Source organism: Zingiber officinale, chromosome 6A, assembly GCF_018446385.1.
Source record: "Zingiber officinale cultivar Zhangliang chromosome 6A, Zo_v1.1, whole genome shotgun sequence".
Taxonomy (NCBI): Eukaryota; Viridiplantae; Streptophyta; class Magnoliopsida; order Zingiberales; family Zingiberaceae; genus Zingiber; species Zingiber officinale.
Window position 1 is genome coordinate 129451301 of NC_055997.1, and position 21797 is coordinate 129473097.

Sequence of the window (21797 nt, forward strand, 5' to 3'; positions counted from 1 at the left end):
AATAGAAGCAACGTAACTCCTCAGATACCATGCTCAAGCTATTGCACGACATATAGTCAAACACTAAACATCCATCGGGGAGGACATAGCTATAGTTTTGGTTACATGCATGGGAAGAACCTCTAATATATAGATTATCTACACTACAATCAATCTTGTGTGACAGCGTACATATTTTGCAATAATAAAAATCGTCATGTTTATTTGCAACAACTATACTCTTTCATCGTATCATTTTTACCATGAAAGATTTTCATGAAGACTAAGACTTGGACTTGGTCTTAGATGAATGGGCATGCATCATTAGATGATGGGTGAATTACATATGAATTGAGAGTAAATGACAGAAGAAAATTAAATCATTAATATTCTTCAGTTCCTATATATTTCTAGGGCAATGTTCCAGGGCACCCTTCTCGAGAAGGATGTTGAATCCGTATGGGCAAAGATCATATTGAATCCCTGCCCATGTTTTGGATAGTAACAAGGCACGTTACCGAATGGCGCAATCACATAGGAATCAGTAACAATGCATGCACTTTTGGTGCCATTACCTGACACACCCTTTTCTCTTCAGTTTTCACCATGCATGCTTCCACAATGTCTAAACATCTACCTCAATTGCTTCGACTAATATCACTAAAGCCAAATGGTTGCAGAAACTGTAAGGCATTATCTACATCTAGAGTGTTAGAATGTGGTCTCTACCTGGCTGATCATGGTTAGGAGAATCTTAGTTGGGTTGAGTAGGTGAGGAAGGACTTCTCGTGACCTGCCATAGATAAAATAAATATTAAAGACAAAAGTAACAGATCACATAAAATCCCTCCTCTTCTGATCATATAAATCAACAAATTACACCACTTACTGGTACAATACCTTTAACTCAGTGCATATATATATATATGCTTCAATCATTCATTACCACAAACATATATATCATACCAGAAGTCTCACACATGCTTCTCTTTTGCCATAATTAGAGCATGTAAAAAAAGGGTTCCTCTAATGTGTCGACCACATTATCTCTTGAAGCCAATGTAAAACTTAGCTTCAACATATATCCACATTGATGATGGATTTAAATTAACTAGAGAAATTAACAATTAGCTAGATGAAAATTGAAGTCAAGCTGAAGGAACGCTCTTCCTTTAATCAGGATTAATTGATACTTTTAATTTCTACCAAGAACTTCCTCCTCCTCCTTCTCCTCCTCCTCCTCCCATGAGCATGCCATTCCAATATCCAGGAGGTGGATCACCACCTTGTCCCTTGTTCTGCTCAAACTCGATATTCTTTGAAGGCTCAGTTGCTCCCTTGAGCTCTTGCAGAGGAAACATAAGCTTACTGCTCCCGGCAGCATGATCACTACTTTCCTGAACACTCACTCCTGGTAGTAATTGCAGGCTCCCGAACCCTGCAGTGTCCAGAGGAAAGCTGAGAGTAGGAGGTCTCATGAATTCCTGCATGAGTCCTCCAAACCCAGAGCTGGTGTAGTCGGGCAATGGCATGGGCATAGCGGCGGTGCTCTTGAGTAAGTCCAAGGAAGAGAGATTATAGGAGTTGCAGCTGCTGCTCGCTTGGCAAATGGAGTTGAACTCGGGAAGGTGGCCCTGTTTGTGGAAGGCCAGGTTGAGGTCCTGTCCCTCATGGAACAACTTTGGAGCTTTGGAACTGGCGGAGGTGGCAGTGGCGGCGGCGGCGGCGGCAGTGGTCTTGTTTTTGTTTTTCCTCGAGCCGCCGCCCACAGGGACGTTCCGGAGGGACCCACCTTCTGTCCAATACCTTCTGCAGGTCTTGCAGAAGTACCTGCCATTAATTCGTGCATCTTCAGACATGCGGATGTAGTTTTGATATCTAAAGACCTATCTATCTATCGATCGATCAGCTACCTGGGTTGAGTGAGACTGTAGTTGTTGTAGTAACAGAACTTGGTGTTGGTGGAGTTGCACCTGGGGCAGTTGAGGGCCTGCTCCTTGCTCGGCCTCGGCCTCTGCCGCTCCCTCATCTCCCTTTCAGCCACCTGCAGCTTCGCAGTGGTCGAGATGGTGGCGCCGCTGTTGGTCGACGAGGCGAACTGATCCCCCAAGGTCATGGGCTTCACCTGCAGTCCCATGCCCTAGAAAGCAGCACCACCACGAATTACGACACCAAAATTTCCCCATATGAACAAACTAAAACTACAGTGCCGTTCACATACTACAAATCTCGAAATAAATAGATCGAGAACGGATGCGAGCTGAAAGAGGAAAGGAGAAGTGAGAGGCAAAAGCTATCTCGTAAAAGATGAAAGAGAAGAGCAAAATCATGGACAAGAACAAAGCAAACAAGTACCTTAGCCAGTAGCACTGCTTTATTGCATGCGATCAAAAGGAAAGTAAGGGAAAAAGAGAAGATAAAGGTGGGGAGAAAAACATAAAGTGGCATCAGGTTGCTGCTTTCATGAGTAAAAGGTGGGTGGGGGGAGGTGATTCAAAGCTTAAGGCCAAAGGAAAGGATGAGAGAGAGAGAAAGAGTGTTAAAGGCGATGCATGTATACATCAATCACAGGCTAAAACTCAAAAGAAAAACACAGATCTTAAGAACTCATATAAATTTTTGTTTGTTTGTTTTTAAAAAAAAACATGGAAAATATAGTCGATCGATCAGGATCTAGGGGGGAGGGGATTATAATTAGCTTTAATTACCTGAGGCCACTGGCTGGCATCCATGCAAAGGTAATTCTGAAGTGATCCAGAAAGAGAGCTCAAAGGAAGAGAAAGAGAGAAGGAAGAGGAGGAGGAGGTAGAAGAAGGTAGGCTTGGGAATATTGGATTGGGTGAAGGTGATGATGGACCAATTGAGAAGCTTTGGATTGTGATGTCTCGCTGGCTCTCATATCTTTTCAGAATGGTGGTCGTATGAATTATTCTTCAATAGGATTGAATTGTTTATTCAATTGTGCTCCCATTTCTAGATTGTCAAGTAGTGTATATTTTTATTTGTGGAGGAATTTTTTGTCCATAGTTGTCCTTGTGCTATACAGCAGTGTGACTGTATGAGTCAACCATGTAATTGCCTTAAGGAAATACCTTGCATCAGGAGCGAAGCAAATTAGTACAAGACAAATTAAATCAGGTCATGTGAGGGGTTAGGTTGGGCCCCAATTGTGGAGCAAAGAAGAAAAGAAAGGTGGATGTTAGTGAATTAGGGTTTCAATCATTGTTTTTGGAATATAGCAGATATAAGTATTTGTTTTGTCAGGCTGAGGATTTGTAAATTGCAACAAAGGAATAGGACACCTCTAAGCTAATCAAGCCAAAGAACAAGAAAGGAATGTTAGTAAAACTTAATACTATCACTTGTTTGTTTAATATATATGCAAAGAACATTATAAAATTTTTATATATGTAGTTTAATGAATATGAAAATATTACAAGTAGGCAATTGACCTAATATATTCATGCATGGACCTTTTGCCCATAACACTTCCTATTAAGCTATTTGAATATATATTAGTACAAATATATTTCACTTTAAGCACTTTTAGCTTTGGTTAGAAAATATGCTAGTTAATCTTTGGAACTAACAATTGGAGATGATGATTTTATTATACTAGACCTTTCTCTTGATCAATGCAATGACAATTAATCTTTATATACTTTATCCTCTCTCATGAAATTAATTATACAAGTTTTGAGGGATATATGCATTGTAGGCTTAATTGTCGTAATAAAAGGTTCATCACTTTGCAAGAACATACTCGATCGACCATCAAATGCTTCCCTTAAATGAGTTCATATATGTTGCTAATTAATGCCATGACATTGTATTTTGTGTACCTTTATTGTTTACTTTTTAACTCTTTTTAGAAAATAAGATTACCTATTTAGAGGAAAAGAATAAATTCACTTTGTAAAATTGTCAAGCTTTAAAAATGTTCATATTTTTCTCATTGTAGATCATGCCATATTTTAGAGGAAAATGGTCTAATATCTTTATAATTACATAGAAAAATGATCTAGCTAGTACTATTGCTTCTTCAGTGGAAGTATTCATTAAATAGTAAGGGAGTGTTATATATCCTTATTTTAACTTTTACAAAAGACTAGCAAAATTAGAGAACCTGGGAACAAAACATGTGTGTAGTATAGATCATGTATGAGATAAATTAAAATAACTGAGAATATATTCGAATGAGTTGAAATCTTCCCTCTTTCTAAATAATTAGTGTCCTGACCAGTAGTCTTCAGTTTTAATTAATCAATTCCATCATGATAATATATAGTACATATCTAGATTAGGCAGATTCCATTATGATAAATAATTAATTCCCCCATCAAACCTTAATGCATAAACTCTTAATTAGAGTTATACATGCCTAACCCTCTAGATTGAGTTGATTAATTATAAACAGTGCTTTCTCCTGTTCCACTTGCTTCTGCACATATCACTGTCATCGCTATAGATCCACTTTCTTGGAACTTGAGTGAGATCAAAGAACTATGTAAGATGTCATATTCTTGAGTTGCACTAATTTGAGACGGCTTTCCTAATTATTTCATCAGATCATTGGTGAGCATCAAGTGGGGGCAGGAAGTCATTTACTTAGACTTTGTGATTGCCAAGGCTCCTCGAGGTGCATGAACCTTCACAACCTAAAGGTGTGTGTAACAGTACTGGCCTTCAGTCAAACTTGGGGTGGAAAAGGTGGAGAATACTGGGGAGGAAAGGTTGGTCCCAACTCCTCCTTAATTACATGGTCGGCGCATTTTAGCAGGTTTGAATGTTTTGTTTAAGAAAAACAAAGAGTTGATGGGTTTCATCATTGTCTTGTCCTTACGGTTAATGATCAGTAGGAGTTAAGAAGAATATAATTAACGTGCATGCCTTCATATATATTCTAAGTCTGTACGAGAGAACTTTAATTGTGTTTGAAGAAGAAGAAGAAGGGTTACCAGGTGAAGGACAGACATGGTTCGATAGAGGAGTTGACCGCCATTGCCCATATGATCCTGTGCTCCTTTCTTCTTCTTCCCCACCACCACTTCAACTTGTCCCCTCTGATCGATTTGCCAAATGAACAGCCATCCAATGTGCCTGCTGAGATCTAACTACACTCCAATCTACATCTCACCTAACATCACTTGCACATATGTTGCTGAAAATATCGCCCAAAAGTCAAATCTAGCCCACAAAAATGTTTTTATTTGTCAGTAAAACGACTAGATTGAATCCACTAGAGGCACTGTTAACTTATTTAGGACAGTTACACAATTCCAAAAAAAAAAAAAACAAAAACAAAAAAGGAGGGTTAAATATTCAAAAGATCCTACTACAAAATCTAAGCTTTAAAAGTTGGGCCCGGTATTTGTAGTATAAGCCCAAGCCCAATAGAAAAGTCCAATTGTTGAAATAAAAAATTAAGCCCGATTCTAAAAATTCGAAGATTAATTAATACGCTTAATCATATCTAATCATGCTCCATCTTGTCGGTTCCACTTGTTGCAGCAATAATAAATGAACAAAATAATTACAAGGTTTGGATCCTGTACTTGTGCCTTGTTGATAGACATGTTAGTACACTGTACTTCGTTAATCGCAGCTGCTTAAATATGTCTCTGTGATCACGATGCCCCATCCATGAATATACTCATTTGGCTACAGGTCTGGAAAGTAAGTTAACCCCCTCGTTTGCTTGCGTTTCTAGCTTATGATATTTGGTAACGGCAATTATCTTCTTATTACAGAATCTTTCTTTTACAGGTTCTTTGTCAAATGTTTTTCATCAAGTAAACGGACTCTTAGTTGATACCTTCTAGCTCTTACAGGATCAAGATCATTTCTTACTTAAGAATAAGCACGTACGTATCACTGACATTTGATGCGTGTCATATATTTCTTGCGAATATTATCAAGTTTTAGTTAAACGCCACATCACAGGGCCTGACTTTCGCTTAATCAACGAACAAACTGCTGGCACTTTCACCATTATTTGAGTAATTGTTCATTAGGTGCCCTCACTAAAGTTTAGGTCAACTGCCTCGTTGACAAGTGGTGCTGTGTTAGATATTGTTTAATTCGTCTACCTATTTGTCTGACCTTTAGCTATTAATTTAACCAGCAGTTGTTAACTAACAAATAATTGTCCTTTTGTTGCAAGAAGGGGAAAAACAAAGGATCACATAAATGTATACAAACATAATTCTTTATCCATCCTAATTTAGACAACTAATTAGTTTCGTAACTGTAATCAGCAAAACTCTGTAATACTTTTTACGAGGCTCTGTTCTTGGTCTCTCTTCGAGCACGGGCTGCATTGATGAACATGATGCCTCCCCTGCAATGGCTGGAACAAAAGGAGGGGAAAAAAGACAGACGAGAAGTAGGTAGAAAGTAAGAATCATTGGTGCTGTTTTATATATCTTTTCACAGGGAAATATATATAAATCTATTGGCCATTTTCCAGTTGGTTCATGCAGTGTGAAAGGAAGATGAACATGATTTTGCTCAGGCCTTGTTCCTTTCAAGAAGTTTTGGTAGGTCTATTAAGCAGGTGGAAATTAGTTCGTCTTCTATTCTCTTACATATCATCATGCAGCCAGGCATATCTTTACGTGGTCAATGATGAAGTCGAATAGCAACCTCTCTGATAGGTTATCATAATACGTAATCAAGTTGTTGGGAGGAATCATGAGACCTGCTCTTCCTACTCCCCACAGATTTAATTAAAACTTCTCCTGTGTGTATATAAAGATTGTCATCTTTCTTGTGCATTGGCATCGAGTGGAAGATGGCATCTTCTTCTTCTCCTCCTTCCTTGCTATGCTTTTTGCTGTCATGTTTCTTCGTTGTGCCATTTGTCATGGCCCACCCCGCGTGGCCTGTTGGAGGAAGCACCAGGTTCTATGACTTCAAGGTCTCTGTTCCTCCCTTGCCTAGCTCTCTGTTAATTTCCGTTCGGTAGTTGGTTAACTTACAGATCAGTGGGTGACTTGTTTCTTGTGGGTAGGTGCAAACGACGAGGGTGACGAAGCTTTGCAAGAGCAAGGAGATCGTGACCGTCAACGGATTGTTTCCAGGGCCGGCCATCACTGCTCAGGAAGACGATCGGGTCATCGTCAAGGTCACCAATGAGAGCCCCTACAACGTCACCATCCACTGGTTAGAAATGCCTCTTTGCATGCTCATCTTTATTGACGGTTTTGACTTTGACGACGGTGTTGATGTCAACGGCAGGCATGGGGTGAGACAAAGGTTGACTTGCTGGTCCGATGGGCCTGCCTATATCACTCAGTGCCCGATTCAGCCGGGTCAGACCTACACGTACGAGTTCACGTTGATCCAGCAGAGGGGGACTCTGTTCTGGCACGCCCACCTCTCCTGGCTCCGCGCCACCGTCCACGGCCCTCTCATCATCTACCCCAAGTCCGGCGTCCCTTATCCCTTTCCCAATCCTTACGAGGAGCACACTCTCGTCTTTGGGGAGTACTGGCACAAGAACATACTGAAGCTGCAGAGAGAGGTGATGGCCAGCGGCGGCGGCCCACCGCCGCCCAACGCATTCATCATCAACGGCCACCCTGGGCCTCTCTACAACTGCTCTTCCACTGGTACACATCAATGCTCTGCTCTGCTCTTACTCTGTTTAGTACAATGCTTGATTATTGAGTGGTTCTTAAAATCCAGATGTGTATAAGATCGACGTTATCCCTGGTAAAACATATCTGCTCCGGCTAATAGGCGCGTCCCTTAACATGGAGCACTTCTTCGGCATCGCCGGCCACAAGATGACCATCGTGGAGGCCGACGCCGACTACACCAAGCCCTTCACCGTGGACCGCCTCATGATCGCGCCGGGGCAAACCATCAACGTCCTGGTGGAGGCCGACCAGAAGATCGACACCTACGATATGGCGCTGGGGCCCTACATGTCCGGAAAAAACATCTCCTTCCAGAACATCTCCGCCGTCGCGCACTTCCAGTACACCGGCGCCGAGGAGCTCAACGGCGAGTTCAGCCTCCCGGCCCTGCTCCCAGTCTACAACGACAGCCTCATCGCGAACACCAACCTCCACTTGCTCCGCGGGCTCGAGGCCGCAGCCAAAATCCCGCTGGAGATCGACGCCAACCTCTTCATCACCGTCGGGCTCAACGTGGAGAAGTGCCACTCGAAGCACCCCAACAAGAGCTGCCGGGGCCCCGGCGGCGGCGTCTTCGCCGCGTCCATGAACAACGTCAGCTTCGTGAGGTCCAGCGTGTCGCTCTTGGGGGCCTACTACAACAAAATCCACGGCTACTACACCGACGACTTCCCCGGCGTGCCGTTGAAGACGTATGACTTCGTCAACGGCGCGCCCAACAACGTCCCCAACGACACGCAGTCGCTGATCGGGACGAAGGTGCGCGTGCTGGAGTACGGCAGCCGAGTGCAGATCGTGTTCCAGGATACAGGGATCGTGACCACCGAGAACCACCCCATCCACCTCCATGGCTACAGCTTCTACGTGGTGGGATACGGAATAGGGAATTACAACCCCATGACGGCCAAGTTCAACTTGGTGGATCCGCCCTACATGAACACCATCGCCGTCCCTGTCGGAGGATGGGCAGCCATTAGATTCGTGGCCGACAATCCAGGTATATATATACACTAATTACTTGGTTAATTACATAGAAAAATTCGAAGGCTTAATTAGCCATTAATCGTGTTTAAATTACTCGCAGGGGTGTGGTTTATGCACTGCCATTTTGATGTGCACTTGACGTGGGGATTGTCGATGGCGTTTATCGTGAAGAACGGGGAGGGGCCCCTGGAGACTCTTCCGCATCCTCCAGCTGATTTGCCCAGATGTTAAAAATATTTGATATATCATTGAAGAATCAAAATTGTTGTGTGTATCATGTTTCCTTACAATTTTAAAGAAAGAATTAATGGTAAATAATCAAATTTTTGTCTGATTGATTATTGTATATCTGTGTTACTGATTGGGAACGTTGTCCATTAATTCAAGTGGATTGGTATAACATGAGACAGGGACTCGTATATCAAAATAGCATGGTTAGTTAAGAGGATAGAAGTCTCCAAGGTGTGAAGAGGCTATCGTTGAGCACAAGTTGTTGGGCTCAACTGAGTCATTCTTCTCCTCATTGTTTTTTTATTTAAAAAACACAAACCGCCCACCGTGGGGCTCGAACCCACGACCACAAGGTTAAGAGCCTTGCGCTCTACCAACTGAGCTAGACGGGCATCTGCTATCTGCCAAGAATAATATGATTTAATATTATTATTTACAACCACAAAATGAAAATACCTACTCTAGCAACGAATCTATTTCTTTTCCGTCTTTGTCCACGTCTAAATAAACAAGTTGATTAAATTAAGTGAATCAAACAAATTATTCAAAACATGCAAATTGAATGCACCATGCAAGTTAGATAATTAAATTGGATGGTTAGATGTGGGTAAAGTAAGTAGAACCAACCTATTCGGCAGTATGGGGCCGACCAAGCTGATTGGTTAGATCAAGTTCCAATTGGCTAATCTTTAATGCTGTTTCACAAATTAATTTATAGAAAAGGAAATAAAAATTTATACAAAAAAAATGTTCAGAGATTCCAATTTACTCATTTTAAGTTATTGATTTTTTTTTTTTCAATTTTGCACCACACCATTCATGCCGTAAGTTGAACTACAACTTGTAGGTTGAGTTGGGAAGGTGTAAACCAAGGATCATATGAGAAAAAATAAAATTGAATTGCGATACAACAAAAAACATCATGAGAGAGATTTGATAAAAAAAAATGAATATACATGAGCGTTATTTGATAAAAATAGGCAAACGTAGTTTACATCTAAATCGAGACAAAATTGTCATCACAATCCATGCAAGAGGAGCAAAAAAATTACCATCACAATCGACTCATCTGCTCTGGACTTCAAACCTACTTGCAGACTTTTTGATCACCATCCATCATATATCTTTGCATCAAAATCAGAACACAAGAAATATATTTCATCCTTTCACGGGAACAGCTACAAGAGAAACATTAGTCTGAAACAAATAAATAGCTTCGCTAAGGTCTGTCGATGGACCAAAGTTAATGTGAAAATTTTCTAACTTCATGAACATGCAAACTGAAAGGCTAATGAAACAGCATCAGATGCTTAAATGGGGAGACGATTCGTTAACAAGATCAAACATCCGCAACACATCATCTATGGAAATAAAAGACTTGCAGAACCTGCTCAGTAACAGATTAAAGATAAGTATTATTATTGAAAACAGTGCTCCACTTTTGTTTGGAGCTGAAAGAGTTTTGGCATATATCTGCTCCCTCAGGAAGTAGCAGAAAGAAAACTCAAAAAGTCGACCATTGCAAATTTTTAGCCATGTCAAAAGATAACATAATTCAGGATTGCACAACTCTTAAGCAACAAATAAGGAAAATGACCTTTATGGTGCGCCAGTATCTAGTTGGAACGTGCAATTATGATTAGCAGGCATATTGGCGAATCTAAGAAGTTCGAGGTTCTATTCAATGTCGTCGATCCAATCTCCATAAATCTTACTAATCTTGTCCGGGCCTTTCCATTTCTCAGCTGATCTCTGTCCTTGCCTCTGGAGGGCAGTAGCAGATCTCTGTGAAGGCGCACTAATGTGATATATGTCTGCATGGGGAACTGAAACATTTGAAACTAGGGATGCATCTGTTGTGGCCTTAGCTAATGGCCCGGCTTGCTTTGTGTCTGGAGTAGATGAGACATCTCTGCCTTCCGTGTCCATAAGCCCCCCACCATATCGATGTAATTCTGTGTTCATGGAATTATGTATGAATGAAAAGAGCAAATTGCTGTCAAGATCGCAGTATAAACTGAGATGGAAAAAAGGGACAGCAAAAATGTACAGGAAAACTGTTAATGTTGTTACGTTATCAAACAGTATGACCAATATTAAGGAAAACATGACCAATTAGGCACCTCATACATTCAGAATGAATATAGGAAATTAGTCTCCTAAAATATTCACACATATAGGTGCTTTCAATTCAACCGATATTTGGTCCATAGTCACTTATGTTTGTTTCAGTTATGCATAGTGTTCAATACTCTAATAGACATTCTAAAGCATGCACTCGAAAATGTTTCACAACAACACAAGCAGGCTCCGGTTTGAATTACAGATTTGGTCTGGGTGTTTTTAATTCAAGTGATATTTGGTCCATAGTCACGTATGTTTATTTCAGTTATGGATAATGTTCCATTCTCTAGATAGACATTCTAAAGCATGCACTTGACAATGTTGCACAAGTGACTGGTTTAAATTAAGATTTGCACCACAAACATATAATACAGATTTATTGGCTGCAAATATTGCGTGTCAGGAGCATATATGAACTTAATGATAAGTCAAACAAAAACAAAAAAAAAACCCTTTGAATTTAAAGTCGTTGGTAGAACTAAAGCTTAGTTAACAGAAATTACAACATAAATATGTCGCTGAATTAGCATACAGATCGGTTGCATGCTTCTTTTTGTAAATGTAAGCAAGTATATGGCCTAGGATTAGGAATTCGTTGAACAAGAATAGAAAGTTAATGCAATTGTAATAATCAAGGAATAAAAGCAGTCATTGAATATCTTATCTACATTTCTACCATAGCTTAATGTAGTGATAGATGAGAAAGGAACAGAAACAACTGAATTGAGTAACTTTCAAAACAGATGAAATTAGCAGAAAAAAAATAAATTGGCATACCTTCTGCACCATGAGCAAAGTGACACTTACTGCCAAACGGGCAATATCCTGTCATCTCCCACTTGTTACAGATCCTCGTCTTCCAATTTGAAGGCTTTTGTACTGCTGCAGCTGCTCCTCCCCCATATTGAGCACCACCTCCAACTGATGGAGACAGACTTATAGCAACACTCTCACGGGCCTTAGATTGTTCATCATGTATGAAAGTGCAACTATCCCCGTAAGGGCAGCCCTCTTCAGTATAGAACTTCTTACAGCGCCTTCCTTTATATGATCTCTCCGACTCCCCTATTACAATTGACGAACTAATGGTGGGAATCTGGCGTTCCTCTATGGGAAGGGGCGGCTCCGAACCCTCCTCATGAGCCGCCACAATCTCCTGCCAGTTGGGAGGTGGCTTCCGAAGCTCCTCAATCCCATGGGCAAAATTACAGTTTGTGATATAAGGGCAGGTCCCCGCGCGGAACTTACAGCAAAGCTTGGTCTTGAAGAACATTTTCCCAATGGCTTTCGAGCTGTTATTCCTATTACCACCTTGTGAATCCCCGTTCCGAGATCGCTTGCTGGGAGGCTGCTCGCTGCCAGCTCGAGACTGGGACTGGCGACCGTCGTATGCAGAGTTGGAACCGGTGTCAGCCAACAGATCGCCGCCCCAAGCACGGTAGTCCTCGTCCGTCGCCCACATGAGCTGGTCACTCCCCGCCGGGGGCCAAGAATCGTGGCCGGGAGGGCCGGATGCGTCCGGGATGATGGCTATAGCACTGCTTCCAGGATAAGAACTTCCTCCGCCGTAATCCATCGATACAAGCAAGATCCCAATGATACACAGGTCAATATTGCAACTTTCGACCACCAGAGTCAAAAAAAAAAAAAAAAAAGAAAAGAAACTCCGCGAGTGAGAAGTGAAAAGGATTCGTCAATGAATCCACCAAAGGATCGCCATTTACAGGGCTGGGAAATACTGGAATTGGAGAAATCTAACAAGGGAGGAGCCCGATTAGGAGACTTACGGAGAAGGATTCCGAGAAAGGGAAGGGGCGCTTCGAAACCCTAGCGGGAGGCCTGTAAAAAGAAAGCCACGCGAGCTGTGGCTCATTTTTTTTATTTCTTTTATTGGAAGAGAAATTTCCATTTTGACTGATAACAAAAATGAACCTAAGGCTTTTCCTTATTAAAAAAAACACGTGCAATATTGCAAAATCGATGGATTATATGTTTCACAAATCCACTACCTACAAAAAAAAAAAAAAATCATTAATTCTCAATTTATCGTAAAAAAAATGTATATGTACACACAACTCTACATGCACGATATATATATATATATATATATATATAAAAGATGAGAATTACATATATATATATATATAAGAGTGAAAATAATCAATTTATATATATAAAGAAATTTGTTCCCTTTTCTTCCATGCATTTCTTCCCTGGAACCTACTTATATCCTTAAATCTTAAAATCTCTTTATGAAACCCTAAATCCCTCTAGTTTCCATCATCGTCACCCCTAAATGTTAAATCCCTCTTGAAAATCCTAAATTCCCACAAGTCGCTACAATCATCATCATCATTGTTGCCATATGTGAATAAAGTAAAAAATGCAAATAGAGTGTAAAAGGCAATACAAAGAGATGGAGAGAAAGAGGTAGTCGCAAAAGAAGGCTAGCGAATTGTATTTCAAAAACTTAGGTTTACAAAGGAAAAGAAAATATAAATAGACAATAAAGTAATAACAAAAGACTAATCTACCCTTATATTATAATAATTTATCATATACTAACATCCTCCCTCAAACTCACGATGTACTAACAGAAAACATTGAAAGTTTGTTAACCAGAAATTAAAACCGTGCAGTGGAATGTGTCTTGGTGAGCAAGTCTGCAATTTGCATGGAAGATGAGATAAATGGAAAAATGATGATGTCATTCTAATAGTGATAACGAGTGAAATGACAATCAATCTCGATATGTTTGGTGCGCCCAAGAAAGATAGAATTGTAAGTAATTTGAATAACATTAGAGTTGTCATAATGCATAGGGGTAGGGTTCTAGAGAAAAATACCCATATCAACAAGTAGTCAACGTAACTAAACAATTTCAACAGTAGTAAAGGTCATACCACGATATTATGCTTCGGTAGAAGAACGAGATAACATCTTACTTTTTACTCTTCCAAGAGATAAGAGAATCTCATAAGAAAATGCAAAATCTTGTGGTAGACTTACGATCTGTAGAATCACCACCCCAATTTGCATCTGAATAGATGCACAACTCTAAGGTAGAAGTAGAAGGATAAAGAAGACTATAAAACTCGATAGCTCGAAGATATCGATGAATACGAAGCATAACTCCGTAATGTACTGAGGTGGGAGAAGTATCAAACTGGCTGACAATATGTACATCATAAGCAATGTCAGATTTAGTGATGGTAAAATATACTAGACTGCCAACTAGAGTATGATATAAAGGTGGATCTAACAAGGGAACACCATCAATAGAAGAGTACTGAGCATTAACTTTAAGCAGAGTATCAACATTGTAAGTGTCGAATAAATGAACTTGCTCCAGAATGTTACCAATATATTTGGATTGCAAGAGAAAATAGCCACAAGGAGAATAAGTTACTTTAAGTCCCAAAAAATAACGCAGAAGACCCAAATCTTTCATATCAAACTCACGAGCCAAATATAATTTCAACTCTTCTATTCTACTTAAATCATCCCTTGTGATAATCATGTCATCAACATAAAGAGAGAATACCTTTGAGATAGGGAAATATTCTTTTACATTATCCCAATTTTACTCAATTGGACCATTCATAAATTGACAAGCACGATTTATTACAAAGGCAATATCAGATAGTGTGATAATGACATATTGTAAGGCTCCAACAATGCTTCAATAAATATGTAGATAAGACAAAGTAGGAGAGGATGAACTTATAGAGTTGTTTATAGCAATTGGAATAGAAATTGGACGTGCTCCATCTATTTTGACTCTTTAGAGAAATCCAGTAATGTATTTGCTCTGAGAGAGAAGATAGTCTTTCTTATATAGAATAAGTTCAATACCAAAAAAATAAGTATTACCTAAATCTCAAGTAGGAAATTTTTTATTAAGAAAACTTAATAAAGTTGTAATACCCTTGTGATCATTGTAAGTTATTAGAATATCATCCATATAAATAAGAAAAAAATATTATAGATTCGTCATTATATTTGTGGAATAGAGATGTATCAGTCTTTGATCCAGAAAATTCTTAAGTTTGTAACTAATTAGATAATCGAAGAAACCATGCACGAGGAGTTTGTCAAAAATCTTATAAGGATTTCTAGAGTTGACAAACATGAGATAAAAATTATGGATGAATGAACTCAGGTGGTTGCACCATAAATGTAGTTTCCTCAGGATGATTATGAAAAAATGCATTTGAAATGTCTAATTGTCGTATAGGCTAATTAGAACTAATAGCTATCGATAACAATAATCTGACAAATGTAATTTTGATGACTAGGGTAAATGTGTCATTAAAGTCAATACCTGGTTATTGACTAAATTCTTTAGCTACAAGTATGATTTTGTGTCGTTTAAGAGAACCATCAGTTCAATGCTTAAGATGGAATATCCATTTAGAGCCCATAACATTCATGGAGGGAGTGTACAAAACTAGACTCTATGTTCCATTGTAAAGAAGTGCATCAAATTTTGTAACCACTACACTACGCCAATTCAGATCCTTGTTTGCTTATGTAAAATAAGTTGGTTCAATAAATTTTGAAGAGACCACTAGAGCTTATGGAAGGGAATGTCAAGTTGTCATTAGTGGGCATCGTGCATATATGTCACTTAAGGGAAGCATAAGACAAGGAGTATTATCATCTGAATCACTTGTTGATAGTGATGAGGAAGTAGGCTAACATGATGATTTTGTTGACGGACTTGTATTATCGGAGGATCTAGAGCTAGAAAACATATTATCTTCTACTGGTGAGGCTTTTGAGATTGGAGCAGTAACTTGAGGCGATTCCGATGGTATAGGAGAGTTACTAGAAAGCTCCAGAGTATGACCTAGGATGTCATCACTTCCGACAATGTTAGGTGACATCTAGAAGGCGTCACCTATATCTGGATGAGAGATTGAAGATGCTTTGAAGATAATAAATATCATTTTTATTCCCCCATAAAACAAGGTAGTACTTGTTCCTCGATCTTTTATAAGATAATTATTATGATGAAATTCAAAAAGGATATTCTTATCAAGATAAAACTGACGTGTGGAGAGTAAATTTTTAGTAATAGATGGAACATGAAAACTATTGCGCATGTGAAAAGTACGATTAGATAAATGAATATATGTGTTTCCAAGATTAGCAATTTATAAACCTGAGTCATTGCCTACTTGTATTGTATCTGAACCATATTAAGACATTACTTCTGTGAAAATATTATAATTTGATGTGAGATGATGAGTTACTCTACTGTCAATATATCATTCAGTAGATGAAAACTCTAAGGGTGCGTTTGGTTCAAGTTATCATGTATAACTTTGGTTATGTGATTACCAAGTAATCACATAACTAAGGTTATGAGGAATAAAATATAACCAAATGTTGTTTGGTTCAACATAGGTAATGCAATAAAAACTTGTTTATTTGAAGATTTTAATGAATAACCTAATTTAATATTTTACTATATTATCCTTAGTTACAAAATCAACCATATATATCTTTTAAACTCTACCTTTTTTTTTATTTTTCCTTTTCACATTTTCTTTATTTTTATGTTTTTTTTTATTTTTATTTATTTTCTTTTTTTTTATTTTAAATTTTTTTTTAAAGTTTTTTTATTTTTTTAAAATTTTTTACACTTTTTTTTAATTTTTTTATGTTTTTTAAAAATTTTTTAATTTTTTTCTATTATATATATATATATTTTTTTTAATTTTTTACATTTTATTATTTTTTTTATGGTTTTTCTATTATTATTATTTTTCCAATATTTTTTATTATTTTTAGGTTTTTTCTATTTTTTGAATTTTTAAAATTTTTTAATGTTTTTTTACATTTTATTATTTTTAAAATTTTTTATTTTGTTTTTTTTATATTTTTATTTTTTTCTTTACATTTTTCTTTTTTTTTATCATATTTTTCTTTTATTCGAGGGTATTTTGTGTAAAAAAAATTTGTTAACCCAGGAATCAAGAAAAATCTCAAATTTCTGAGGTTTTTCGATTCCGTATGCCCCATTTGCTGACATGTCGGATATGGAATATTATTCGGGAATCATCGATTATCTAAATCAAATAGGATTTTCGTTGATAACCTTGAATAGATAATTAAGATTATCAAGGATAACTTCCAATTATACATATCCTAATGGTTTACCAAGAATAGACATAAATGAAAGTACTTTGGAATATGCTTATGAAATAATTAATTATCTTAAAGCTGTAAGTCTACCAATAAAATTTGTATCAAATCATCTAGAATATTGGATACTAATATTCCTAACCCTGAGATACATTTGGTAAATAAAAGCAAAAGGATCAAGAGATAAGAGTTAATGAAGGCTTTGTTATTTCTTTAAAAAAAATTTTAAAAAATTAATTATTTTTATTTTTTTGGAAATAAAGAAAAAGTAAAAGGACATGCTGGAGAAGGAAGTTTTTTTTTTTTAAAAAAAAAAAAAGAAAAAGTGGTGGGCTTACGGAAAAAGAAAGTTTATTTTTTTATATATAAGAGGCTAGCTGGAAATGAAAGATTTTTTTTTTTTGAAATAGAGAGGGTTACGTTGTAACGAGGATAGGATAAGAAAAGATAAAAAAAAGGTCAATGCTACAAAAAGAAAACACAAAGCCAAAGGGGAAAGGGGAAGTAGGAAGATAAATGATAGAAAACTAACTGGGACACAAAGAAATCAAAGGAGAAATAAGAAGAAAAAAATGACAAAAAAAAAAAAAAAAGAGAAAAGAGAAACTAGAGAAGAATAGAGAAGAAGAAAGAAGAGAGAATAACTTACCTAGAAAAGTAAAATCGATTGCGTTAGACAGAGATCACCACTTAGAGGAAGTAATGGAGGTTCACGGGGCCTTATCGACGAGTTGCAAGGAGGATGCCACCAGTGCTATAGTGAGAACTTCTTACTTGCAGGCTCTAGGCTATGGGAACTAGGCTTGGAGAGCAACAAGAGTCACGTCAGAAAGGAGGAGCAAGCCCTTTAGTTCAAGGTAGCAGCAAGAAGAAGTATGTGGTTATAGTGAAGAAGGACAAAAGCTCTGATATCATATAAGAAGAAAAGAAGAATAGAAAGTGAACAACGAAGAATATGAAAATAATAATAAATCTTATTACTTATTAATATTTGTCTCTAAGAATGATACAATATATAATATATATAAGTACTTGATTAATTGATTAATTAATAAATAATAAAATTATTCTAATAATTATTAAATCATATTACTAATTTGATTTGATGATTTAATCCTATCAATCATGTTTGATGCGGTGATGATGAAGGGTTCCACCTCGCTGCCACGGTGAAGGTCAAAGTCAAGGCGGTCAACGCTTAGAAGTCATTTGCCGATCAAACGAGCATGTCCTGATAGGGAAAAGAAAGGCCCGATCCGATATCACCTTTGACTTGGCCATGCGCCGAGCACCCGACGCTCAAATAAGAGGACGACAAAAGAGCAGTATGCAGAAACCGGGCCGAGCGGCTCCTCCGCTTGGCCTAGCAATAGATTTAGCATCAGCTGAGCATGTAGACAGCGGACTTATGGCCGAGCGACTATCCCACTCGGCCCAACAACAGACCATGCGAACAGTGGACTTCCGACCAAGCGACTATCTTGCTCGGCCCGACAACAGATAGCACGTGGATAGTGGAATTCTGGCCGAGCAACTATTCCGCTCGACCCACTAACAGACACAACACACTATCTTTCAACATTCTTTTGGGAGCTAGTGCCGCCAATAAGCGGCATGATCAAGTAGAAGATCGTACGGTGGAAACTTCCATTATCACTTCAGAAATATGCTCAGCTTGTTAAGGTGCTGTGTCAATGACACTTTATTGACACGTCTTTTCAGGAAAAACTTAGGGAAGTGTGTCCACTTTGAGAAACGTGCACGCACGTTACAGGAACTCTATATAAAGGGGGGTCTAATCATTGGCGAAGGTATGCGATATTTTACTGTTGCGCTACAGTGTTCTTGTTGCTCTGCTCTTTGATTATTCTTCTTCGTCGGAGACTGACTTGAGCGTCGGAGGACCATCGTCGGGGACCCCTTCCTTGGCTCGGTACTGACGCCACTTGTGTTGCAAGTCGGAGCGAAGTCCGTTGGAGGTCAACAGGAGCGCCACATCCCGAGCATCCATCTCATTGACTTTCGGACAGGATGATATTTGACATCGTCTGTAGGAACATCACCTACATCCAAGCCGAAAAGATGGAAGATGTTGAACAATTCACCACCGTGACGCTCACTCAGGAGGAGCTTGAGATGCTCGTTCAAGCCCGAGCAGTAAAAATGATCGAGCAGCAACAACAACAGGTGTTAGCCGATCGGCTAGCGCCGCAGGCCACGACATCGACAACAGGACGAGCGGGACATGAAGACCGAGCAGAACATCTCTCTGTATAGGGACAAAATAGAAGGTTTACTGGCACGCCAGGGGAAGCACCGCCCGCGCCAATCCCCTTCCATTGCGCCCTATTCCAAATCCCCTCAAAGATAGTCCAGGCGAACCAAGAGAGGGGATCATCCTCGGATGACGCTCCCGTTCAGGACATACGAAAAGGCAAGTAACCCCGAGGCACCGCTTCACCTGAACAGATCAACAGATAGTTCTCTGAGGAAATCTTGCAAGACCCCTTGCCGAGACATTATACTCCATTGGTGATCGGAGAGTACAACAGGTCGACTGATCTAGAAGATCATCTAGATAAGTTTGACAATACAGCCACACTTCACCAGTACACAGATGGGGTGAAGGTTGAGTCTTCCTCACAACCCTCTCCGGGTCGACACAGAGATGGTTCCGAAGACTGCTAGACGAATATATACGCAGCTTCAGATACTTCCGGGCTGCCTTCTTACAACAATTCGCCAGCAGCCGTTGTTATCAGAAGACGAGCGTCAATCTCTTCTCCATGAAGCAAAGATCGAAGGAAACACTCCGAGCCTACATCCAACACTTCAATAAGGTGGTTATGGACATCCCATTGGTCTCATCCAAGACCATGATGAATGTCTTCACCCAAGGGCTCGTCGAGGGAGAATTCTTCCGATCGGTCATCAGGAAGCCACTCAAGGACTTCGACCACCTGCTCAGAAAGGCCAACGAGCGAGTACATAAATGTGGAAGAAGGCCAAGTGACAAGGAAGAAGGAAGCGCCGGCCGAGCCTACACTGGCACCCGAGCGGCGTCCGACAAGAAGGCACCAACCACCCAGGGGGCCAAAAGCGGAGGCAGCACATCCACACCAGGAGGCCTGGATGCATGTTGTGCAACATGTGTCCGCCGCTTAGCAGAAGGCGTCGAGAGGCAAGGTATGGACGCTAATGTTTTGTTCTTTTTATCAGTCGACGACGCACAACACGCGAGATTGTCATGGTCTGACATCGATCATGAGCCAACCGACTCCTAGAGGATATTGCCGCCACTCCCCATCTCCTGATTGGTGAGATCGACATCGATCCATCGGGCGGAGAGAGGACGAAAGAAGGTCGGCGGAGCAGCACCGTCAACAACAGCGAAGGGATAACGCTGATCCCTCCAGAATCCCAGCCGAGCGAAACAGGTCTTCCACTCGGGAGGAAGAAAATAGAAGCAATGTCGCTCGAGGAGAAATTGGCATGATCACCGGTGGGCCGACCAACGGCAATTCCAACCGAGCACGAAAATCAAATGTTGGGTGACTCGAGATTCACGCTGTTGGATGCAGCAAAGAAAGGGTCGAGGGACTGGAGATCAGCTTTAGTCCTAGAGACTTGGAGGGCGTAGAGATCCAGGATGATGATGCCCTGATCATTCGAGCGGTGATCGCCAACTCACCATTCACCGGGCTTTCGTCGACACGGGAAATTCGGTGAACATCATTTTTAAGAAGGCGTTCGATCAGCTGCAGATTGATCGAAGTAAGTTGCTACCCATGGTGACCCCACTTTACAGATTCAAGCGCAATGAAGTTTTGCCGATCAGCCAAGCAAGGTTGATCATCTCACTGGGAGAAGAGTCGTTGAGGAGGATTAGGACCACCAACTTCATAGTGGTGGACGCATTGTTAGCCTACAACGTCATCTTAGGCCGACCAGCCCTCAACGAGTTCCGGGTGGTAGTGTCGACTTACTACCAGAAGATCAAGTTCCTAGTGGACGATCAGGTGGGCGAGGTCAAAGTCGACCAACTGGCCTCTCGGTGTTGCTATGTGGAGATGGTTAAGATCGAGGTAAAAGTCGCTTAGAAGACTCCATGGCTAGAGGTAAATGCTATCACTGAAAAGACTCTCACTTTGGTATACGAAGAAAAGGAGGAGGTTCAGATCCACCCAAGCTGGTCGAAAGCTACGACCTTTATTGCCGCCGACCTAGAGGAGGAGAAGAAGGCAGAGCTGGTTGCTTGCCTTCAACAAAATCACGATGTATTCGCCTAGTCGACACACGAGCTTCTCGGCATCTCCCCAAGCGTGGCTCAGCACGAGCTTCATGTCCGACCGGATGCTCGACTGGTGAAGCAAAGAAAAAGGGATTTCAGTGCGGAGCAGAACGTGATCATTTGGGGGGAGGTAGAGAAGCTACTGGAGGCTGGCCATATTAGGGAAGTTCAATTCCCGAGTTGGCTAGCCAATGTTGTGTTAGTCTCTAAGTCAGGCAACAAATGATGGGTCTGCATTAACTTGCATGATTTAAACAAGGCGTGCCCAAAGGAGTTCTATCCACTGCTCAGGATAGACTAGATGGTGGATTCAACAGCGAGCTGTGAGCTGATCTGCATGCTCGACGCATACCAAGGGTACCATCAAGTGTCGCTCACCCGCGAGGACCAGA

General features: G+C 40.0%; 4 protein-coding genes and 1 non-coding gene across 7 annotated transcripts; 2 read left to right on the plus strand and 3 right to left on the minus strand.

Annotated features, from left to right (window-relative positions):
• Nucleotides 1-811: 811 nt before the first annotated feature.
• LOC121998067 (dof zinc finger protein 1-like) lies at nucleotides 812-2904 on the minus strand. Of its 3 annotated transcripts, none has more exons than XM_042552808.1 (3): nucleotides 2688-2904; nucleotides 1893-2119; nucleotides 812-1809 (listed from the first exon to the last, which is right to left on the minus strand). In XM_042552808.1, the coding sequence occupies exons 1-3, from the start codon at nucleotides 2709-2711 to the stop codon at nucleotides 1182-1184; spliced, it is 879 nt and encodes a 292-aa protein (XP_042408742.1). In that variant the 5' UTR covers nucleotides 2712-2904; the 3' UTR covers nucleotides 812-1181. The 3 variants fall into 3 exon arrangements, with proteins under 3 accessions (XP_042408742.1, XP_042408741.1, XP_042408743.1); XM_042552807.1 differs by lacking the exon at nucleotides 2688-2904 and adding an exon at nucleotides 2335-2487; XM_042552809.1 differs by lacking the exon at nucleotides 2688-2904 and adding an exon at nucleotides 2201-2325.
• Nucleotides 2905-6735: 3831 nt separating this feature from the next.
• On the plus strand, nucleotides 6736-8954 carry LOC121998068 (laccase-6-like). The gene is made up of 5 exons (XM_042552810.1): nucleotides 6736-6898; nucleotides 6992-7143; nucleotides 7219-7592; nucleotides 7669-8619; nucleotides 8707-8954. Exons 1-5 carry the CDS (start codon nucleotides 6773-6775, stop codon nucleotides 8835-8837), a joined length of 1734 nt encoding a protein of 577 aa, XP_042408744.1. The 5' UTR covers nucleotides 6736-6772; the 3' UTR covers nucleotides 8838-8954.
• A 202-nt stretch (nucleotides 8955-9156) lies between these two features.
• TRNAK-CUU lies at nucleotides 9157-9229 on the minus strand. The gene has a single exon. It is a non-coding gene; the product is annotated as a tRNA-Lys (tRNA).
• A 1003-nt stretch (nucleotides 9230-10232) lies between these two features.
• LOC121998069 (zinc finger CCCH domain-containing protein 56-like) lies at nucleotides 10233-12902 on the minus strand. The gene is made up of 2 exons (XM_042552811.1): nucleotides 11739-12902; nucleotides 10233-10792 (listed from the first exon to the last, which is right to left on the minus strand). Exons 1-2 carry the CDS (start codon nucleotides 12535-12537, stop codon nucleotides 10515-10517), a joined length of 1077 nt encoding a protein of 358 aa, XP_042408745.1. The 5' UTR covers nucleotides 12538-12902; the 3' UTR covers nucleotides 10233-10514.
• A 6243-nt stretch (nucleotides 12903-19145) lies between these two features.
• On the plus strand, nucleotides 19146-21214 carry LOC121995327. Its single transcript, XM_042549095.1, has 5 exons — nucleotides 19146-19303; nucleotides 19819-20300; nucleotides 20399-20585; nucleotides 20696-20839; nucleotides 20923-21214. The coding sequence occupies exons 1-5, from the start codon at nucleotides 19146-19148 to the stop codon at nucleotides 21212-21214; spliced, it is 1263 nt and encodes a 420-aa protein (XP_042405029.1).
• Nucleotides 21215-21797: the final 583 nt, after the last annotated feature.

Bases quoted from the DNA above. Each gene is read 5' to 3' on its own strand.
- LOC121998067 (XM_042552807.1), bottom strand. From the start codon at position 2,427: ATGCCACTTTATGTTTTTCTCCCCACCTTTATCTTCTCTTTTTCCCTT. The intron at 2,120-2,334 runs GTACTTGTTTGC...GCTGCTTTCTAG, and splicing joins AAGCAGTGCTACTGGCTAAG to GGCATGGGACTGCAGGTGAA. The intron at 1,810-1,892 runs GTAGCTGATCGA...AATTAATGGCAG, and splicing joins TACAGTCTCACTCAACCCAG to GTACTTCTGCAAGACCTGCA.
- LOC121998068 (XM_042552810.1), top strand. From the start codon at position 6,773: ATGGCATCTTCTTCTTCTCCTCCTTCCTTGCTATGCTTTTTGCTGTCA. The intron at 7,144-7,218 runs GTTAGAAATGCC...TGTCAACGGCAG, and splicing joins TACAACGTCACCATCCACTG to GCATGGGGTGAGACAAAGGT. The intron at 7,593-7,668 runs GTACACATCAAT...CTTAAAATCCAG, and splicing joins CTACAACTGCTCTTCCACTG to ATGTGTATAAGATCGACGTT.
- LOC121998069 (XM_042552811.1), bottom strand. From the start codon at position 12,537: ATGGATTACGGCGGAGGAAGTTCTTATCCTGGAAGCAGTGCTATAGCC. The intron at 10,793-11,738 runs GTATGCCAATTT...CCATGAACACAG, and splicing joins CTTTGCTCATGGTGCAGAAG to AATTACATCGATATGGTGGG.
- LOC121995327 (XM_042549095.1), top strand. From the start codon at position 19,146: ATGATATTTGACATCGTCTGTAGGAACATCACCTACATCCAAGCCGAA. The intron at 20,301-20,398 runs GTATGGACGCTA...ACCGACTCCTAG, and splicing joins AGAAGGCGTCGAGAGGCAAG to AGGATATTGCCGCCACTCCC. The intron at 20,586-20,695 runs GTCGCTCGAGGA...TGTTGGATGCAG, and splicing joins AGGAAGAAAATAGAAGCAAT to CAAAGAAAGGGTCGAGGGAC.